Source organism: Malurus melanocephalus, unplaced genomic scaffold, assembly GCF_030028575.1.
Source record: "Malurus melanocephalus ecotype Western Australia unplaced genomic scaffold, MMel_1.1 scaffold_1005, whole genome shotgun sequence".
Taxonomy (NCBI): Eukaryota; Metazoa; Chordata; class Aves; order Passeriformes; family Maluridae; genus Malurus; species Malurus melanocephalus.
The window spans coordinates 129,267-136,122 of NW_026624237.1; the positions used below are offsets into that span (position 1 = coordinate 129,267).

Sequence of the window (6,856 nt, forward strand, 5' to 3'; positions counted from 1 at the left end):
TTAAAGCACAGTATCTACAAACAAATCCTCAGAACTTTGTGAGTTCCCTGTGATTTCCTAGGTGGCATTCCCAGTATCCTCCTCAAAACAAACACAGGCTGCTCCTTTGGAGATGTATTTGATTTTCTCAATTTCCCCACCACCATTACTCGGCTTTTGGAAGTGAATTTCAATCATGTCCTGCACACTCTCCTCATCCTCTTGCACCTCTGGGATTCCTTTCAGCAGAATGGTCCTCTTGGAAACCCCACAGTATGGCTGTGGAGGAAAAAATAGTGGATTATGCAGGAGCTGTGAGTTCAGAGGAATGGAGAGATGGGAATGAAATGGCTGGGATCTTTGATAAGGCAAATATTTGGGATAGTGGGGGATATTTCTGTCACTGGAAATTGCAGCAATTTGGAATTCTGGCACACATTATTATGAAGGGTATGGAGGGGCTTTACAAGGAGCAGGTGAGGGCACTTGGTTTGTTGCAGGAGAGTGAGGGGAGACTCATCCTGGTCTGAAGCTTTCTCCCAAGGGGCAGCTCTGATCTCTGCTCTCTGGGAACAGAGATTGGCTGGAGCTGGGCCAGGGGAGGTTTGGGATGGAAATCAGGGAAAGGTTCTGTTCCCAGAGGGTCTGGGCAGGGAATGGTCCTGGCCCCGAGGCTGCCAGAGCTCCAGGAGCTGCCAGGGATGCAGAGTGGGATTGTTGGGGGTCTGTGCAGGGCCAGGGTTGGATTTGTGATCCTGTAGGTCCCTTCCAGCTCAGGATATTCCATGATTCTGTGATTCTGGGTTTAATGAACCTGGATTCCTGAACTGGTGTGCCCTACACTCCTTAAAGCACCCACACACTGGATTTGGGGAGCTCTGATGGCTCCAGACAGCCCCACTCCATAAAAATCTGTGCCCAGACAGGCCCCACACCTGCAGGGACTCCTGTTGTGTGTCCTACACCCACTCAAGCCCCTGCCTTAATTACAAAGCCTGATTATGTCCACAATYCTGCCTTGTTCACCATCTCCTCCTGAAGCAGCAGAGTTGGAGGGAGGGGATGATGAGTGAGCTCTGTGACAGTCACTGTTTGGGCTCAATGAATGAAATCAATGAATGAATGAGCAAATGTTTCATTTGCTGGGGCTCTGCTGGGGCTCTCAATGATAGATCCTGGTGAAGGATCAGCCTGACAGTGCTTTGAGACCTGGAAAACTTTGTGATGAACCCCCTTCCCAAACAACTCCCTGCTGCCCAGCACAGGCCTGTGTGGAGAGCTGAGATAATGTGATCAAGAAAAGGCATGCACACCCTTTAAAAATAAATTACAGCTTCCACACTGCAAGGCAGGAGCTCATCAGCCTCATCACACCCACAATTGCTATTAAATTCCACAAAGTCCATGACACAGAGGCCTCTGCAGGGCTCAGGAGTGAAAATTCTGCCCACATCTCCCATTTCCCACTTAATCTGTTCTATCAGCCTGGAGTAGATTCTTTTACCTGAAACTTTCTCAAGTGAAAATCAACATATGGGGAGACAGAAAGTTTGAAGCACCTTCCTTCTGCACAGAAAGAGTTTTCAGTGCATGCCACAAAGTTGTTGCTTGCTGTAATGGAGAAGGAGAAAAAGAACAGTTAATTATTTAATATAATTGAAACTGTATTTTATAAACGTTTCAGAGAACAAACTCATTTTTCTGGATGTAGTAAATAAAATATCATGGCACACTTGTAAATTCTTCATGTGCGTTCTGCAAAAAGTTTCTTTGGCGCATCCAAAAAGAAAAAATAAAAAAAAAATCATTAAATGCCCACAAAAGCTTCTGAAATAAATTTAAARCAGCTGCTCTAAGTGGATGTGGCTCCACTGATCATGGAATTCCATCCAGTTGGGCAATAGGAATGCCTGTCTAACCTCATTGTCRTGCAACAGGAGCTAAAATCAAACACATTTTCCCGATTTTCTGTCTGCAATATGGGTGTCTGGCAATGCAAAAGAAAAGAAAAAGGATTTTCAAAAAAGTTCTGAAAGAAATAAAGCTCATAAACCGTGATCAGGTTCTGTTTGTTGAAAAAGGATTTAATTAAAAGCTGCTTTATTTACCCACATCTCAGAGGGATCCATGAACTCCCCGTGGGAAGAGTTTGCAACACTCAGTGGTTAACCCAGGCTGGACAATTTGGCCTGAATTTGGRTAAGAAAATATTCCAGACTCTACCTCCAGGTCTGAGGAATGTGATGACAGCTGTCCCAGACTCTTTGTCGTAGTTCACAGCTTCTATTTCTCCTCCTCCTCCCTGCACAGTTTTGTAGAAATGCAGCTCAAGTTTGTCCCTCATCCAATCTTCAGGAATGGGAAGCTCAGGTATTTCTGAAACGTTGATCTTCTTTCCAGACACAGTGACATGAAGCTAAAAATATCAAATTTTTGTGCACTTTGTGATTAAAAACACACAAAAAACCCCCAAACTTAAAACTTTTAAAGAATTCAGATTTTTATAGCTGCACATTTCAGTTGTTTACCTCAAACTGGAACCCAATTTCAAGTTCAAAAGGCCTCACTGTCACATTTGCTGTTCTGTTGTCCAGGTTCACAGAGTGCTTGTTCATCCTTGTCAGTCTCTGGGCAACTGAGGGAAATCAGATATGAAAAGCTTTGTTTACTCATTGAAAACCCAAAACTATTCCCCACCTCTGCAGCAAAATCTCCTTTTGCATCAGTAAAGGAGAAATAAATAATAATTAAGCAACCAGATGCCAACCATCCATGGCTATTTCCATAAAATCTCAGTGGTTATATGTAGGCAAAATAATATATCTATAATATATATTATAATAATGTAATACAATATGTAACAGATAAAAATTATAACAACTTTTATAATAATGAACAGTCATATTAATAAAATAATACACAATAAATATAACAAATAGGAATAATATATGTTATAKAAAAATAGATTTTGAGTGAGAATAGTAAAACTTTTATGCTGTCAAAAGATGCTCTTATTTATAAAATATTAACACAAGACTTTTCCCATTCCTCTCAAAATATTCTTGGGAGAAAACCATGCCACTACCATGTGAAATACACCAGAGACATGAATCTTACAATTAAAATATACATCATACCTTTTTCATCTTCAAAAGTCAGCAGGGCSTGGTTCTGATTCAATTTGAAGGGGATTTTTGTAGTTGCCCCAAAAAMGCAGTGAGTGTCCATATCTGCCCAATGCTCCTTCATGTCTGCCAGGTGAGTGAACTTCAATTGCATTTCTGCCACRTTCTTTTTAATCTGAGATTTTAGARTTGACAGATGAAAAAGAATATGAWTATWTTTKATTCCAGTGTCTTCCATTTAATCAATTTCTGCTATTCTCCATTCTTGTCATGCTTTCAGTATCCCATATACTTGTATTTATTTCCATCTCCTCAGCTTGCTTCAAATTGTCTTGTCAAGGAAAATAAGAAAATGAAACTTCCAGTTTTATTTTAGATTTAAAGGAATGGAGGTTCAAATGCTGAACAAGTGGSCCCCACAGTGTAGGAGGAACAAATTCAGGTYTTCCAGAGAAGCTGTGGCTGCTTCTGGATCCCTGGAAGTGTCCAAGGCCAGGCTGGACAGCTGGGACAGAGGAAGRTGTCCCTGAGGTTGGAATGAAATGGGATTTAAGGTCAYTTCTAACCCAAAACATTCTATGAAAATAAAAATTTGCCCTTCTAAAAGACAGACTGCCAAAYATTTCACTTCCTTTACCGAATTATCCAGGGCACTGTATTCTTCCAGTTCTTCTTTGAGCTTTTCAATCTCTTTCTTCAGCTCAGTGTTTCCTTGGTTGAGCAGGAAGAGTTCCTGCTACAGGCCAAAAACATTAAATACAAAATTAAAGATTTAGATTACAGCTGAAATCGATTTCACCAAAATCTGGGCAGTTTCTGCCATGTTGCTGCTCTTGCCTCTTCATGCTCTTCTCCTTCCTCCTGGCTGCTCCACGCTTGCTCCACAMCATGAATCCTACTTGGACACAAGGCCCCTGTAACTAAATCCCGAATTTCCTGCACAGGGAGCATGGACAATGAGAAGGAAACAGAGCAGATGGTGTCAGCTCCAGGCAGCCACAATTAAAAGGTGGCTCCTGTAAAGTCATCAACCACTGGAGACATTCAGAGCAGTTCCCATCAGCTGAAAACCAGAGCCTGATGATGATAGTGGCCTTTCCTGGGTATAAAATCCAAATTCTAYGATTACAAAACCAAAATCAGCTTTYGGTAAACCTCTCACCGACCTGTGTSTATCTAAGSTATTAATTATATTTTAAYAGTTTGAAGATTGTTYATGATGAGTGATTTACAGGCACCTCCCTGTCAGCCTGTGGAACCTTGTCCTGTTCCTGCACATGGAATATTGAGGGAATGAAAAAACCCTCTTCAAACAGCTCCTGGCTCTTGCCCAGCTCACTGGAACCTAAATGCTGCACCCTTGGGTGCTGTGACCTCTCACAGAACAGRGAGTTGCCAAAGCAGTGGAATCAACCCACTGAGTTTTATCCACATGCCACAGAAGTGAAACTCATCTGTTGGGGAACAATCTTGGAAGATTGGTTTCATCAGGTTTCACCCCAAAATAGATTTGGTTTGTTTCACTGGTTCTTTGCCTGCCAGTGAAAAAAAGTGTGTAGAGCATTCTGCCAGTACAGTCTGCACACTGGTAAAGCCATTGAAACTGGAAATATTCCTCCCATTTTCCTAACCCACACCTCGTTCCAAACCCCCCAAACCCTGCCAGCTTTCTCCAAACCTCAAAGATGGCAATTCTGTCCTTATTCTGTTTCTTTTGCTCCTTCAGCTTCATCTCTGTTCTAGCACACTCTTCCTCAGCACTGGTTTTGGAGAGAAGAAGGTCAGCTTTTCTGTTTTCAGCCTCTTCAACTCTTTCCTGGATAGCAAAAAGAAAAATATTTAAATTTTTTTTTTGTTTATTTCTACAGGAACAAACAAAACCTTGGGTAAGCCCTTGATATTGACTTGTTTTTAACACTTTGGGTAAATATTGAACTTACAAGAGTGGTTCCCACTGAGAGCAAAACAAGCAGAAATCAGAAGRACAGAGAGCAAGTTAAACATGTTTTAACTGTGGGGGAGTTGATTTGGTTTTAGAAGGATGGGCTCATCTTGATCTTAAAGCAAATTTCCACGATTCCATGTGTTTTACAGAACTTGCCTTCCACATCTTCAGCTCCTCCTTAAGTCTTTTAATCTCCTCCTCTGATGTCCTGAATGGATCAGGGGGTACCATAGTCTGCAGAGAGAAGAGGCACACACTGSTTTTCTCCTCTGCTGGGCAGCAAATGAGACACCCCAAACAATTTAAAAAAAACTTTAAAAAAACCTAAAAAACTTATAAAAAAATTATTCCATTAGACCAAATAATTGGGCTATTTTAATTGCTGGACAGGACAAAAATCTAGGAAAATGTGGAYTACTGCCCAGCCATTATTATTTGCTAATTATCCAACTGTTAAAATCCACAGGCTAATATTTAGATAAATTAWAAATCAAGTTGTGTGCATGTTCTTCCACACAGAACTAAGCCCCTCAAACYCACAAATGTTTAGCTCTGTGCTTTCTCAGCAGTTCCCCCAGGAGAATGTGTCAATAAAGAAAAAGAGGGTGAAAATGGGATTTTGAGCTTCCAGGCTCTGGAGATTGGATAATAAAAGGTAATATTGAGGAAGGTGATAAAAGAACCATTTCAGAATTGAAATTCAAGMCAGAAGTTCACAAGGGCAGGGAAACTGCAACTGGATAAAGGCCAAGCAGAGAGAAAATTTCTGCTCTGTTTTGTTTCTGTGACKGCAGTATTTTGCAGTAAATGAAATTAAAAAAAAAATCCAAAAGAGATCTGCTGAAACATTCCCTCCCTTTTACTCAAGATTACATAAAACTGGAATGGGAACCATTAAATTTAGGCAGGGAAAAGGTCTAAATTAGATAATCTCTGGAAAAGGTCAGAATTAGATAATCTTGTCAATTCTCCTGGTAATGCTGCGTATTTCCTAAAAACAATAAAATACCAAATATTTTTTGCACTACTTTATCCAGCTTCAAATTAAGCAATAGGGAAATACCCATCTGTGTCTTAGTTAAAATGGGAAAAATATTCCTTCACTCCAGGGATTGAGAGCAGGAAAGAAGGATGCATGTGCTGACAGCTGGAAGCTGCTAAGAAAAACATTTGTTTTTTTACTGAAAAAATGGTCTCACACAACAGTTTCCAACCTGAAAGWGGAAAAAAAAATAACCAGGAAAAAGCAGGGAAAATCCCATCCAAACCACTTGTGCACTGCTGGAACTTAATCCCAGGAAAAGGGAAATTCCCCTGAAAAACCTCCAAAAAGACAGATGAGCAAGAGAGAGGCAGAAAGTTGGAACAGGATCTGTAATGCAGAGACTTTGGAATGGGATTTCCTCTCTGGAAAAAGGAGGTGGGAACAGGAATGTCCCAGGTCTTTAACAGTGGCAGAATGTGAGACAAACAGAAGCAGTGATAGCACAAACCTTCAGTCAGATACAACTGTCAAATACWGATTTTATTCCCAGGCAGCACATCAGGAAATACTTACAAAACCATTGTCATGTAGAGATAATGGGGGGCTYGTAAAATCCATCGCAACCTGAGGGAACAAGAAAAAATCACAAAATTATGTGTATTGTTTGAGGATTTTTTAATGCAACACAATATCAGGAACACCAGAATCTGCTCAGAATTTTTCAACATAAATGTATCATTTGATAGGCAAAAGTGATAGATATTGGATATCTGAAGCCTCCTTCCTTCCTAGGAAATAAAAGCCAGAGAGAAATGTGAGAAA

General features: G+C 40.6%; 1 protein-coding gene across 1 annotated transcript; it reads right to left on the reverse strand.

Annotated features, from left to right (window-relative positions):
- NMI (N-myc and STAT interactor) lies at positions 1 to 6,679 on the reverse strand. Its single transcript, XM_057386606.1, is given in 9 exon segments — positions 1 to 258; positions 1,484 to 1,590; positions 2,203 to 2,395; positions 2,508 to 2,614; positions 3,117 to 3,279; positions 3,742 to 3,840; positions 4,783 to 4,920; positions 5,206 to 5,283; positions 6,608 to 6,679. Coding segments are annotated over 9 exon segments (1,188 nt in total). The 5' UTR covers positions 6,653 to 6,679.
- Between the last annotated feature and the right edge of the window lie 177 nt (positions 6,680 to 6,856).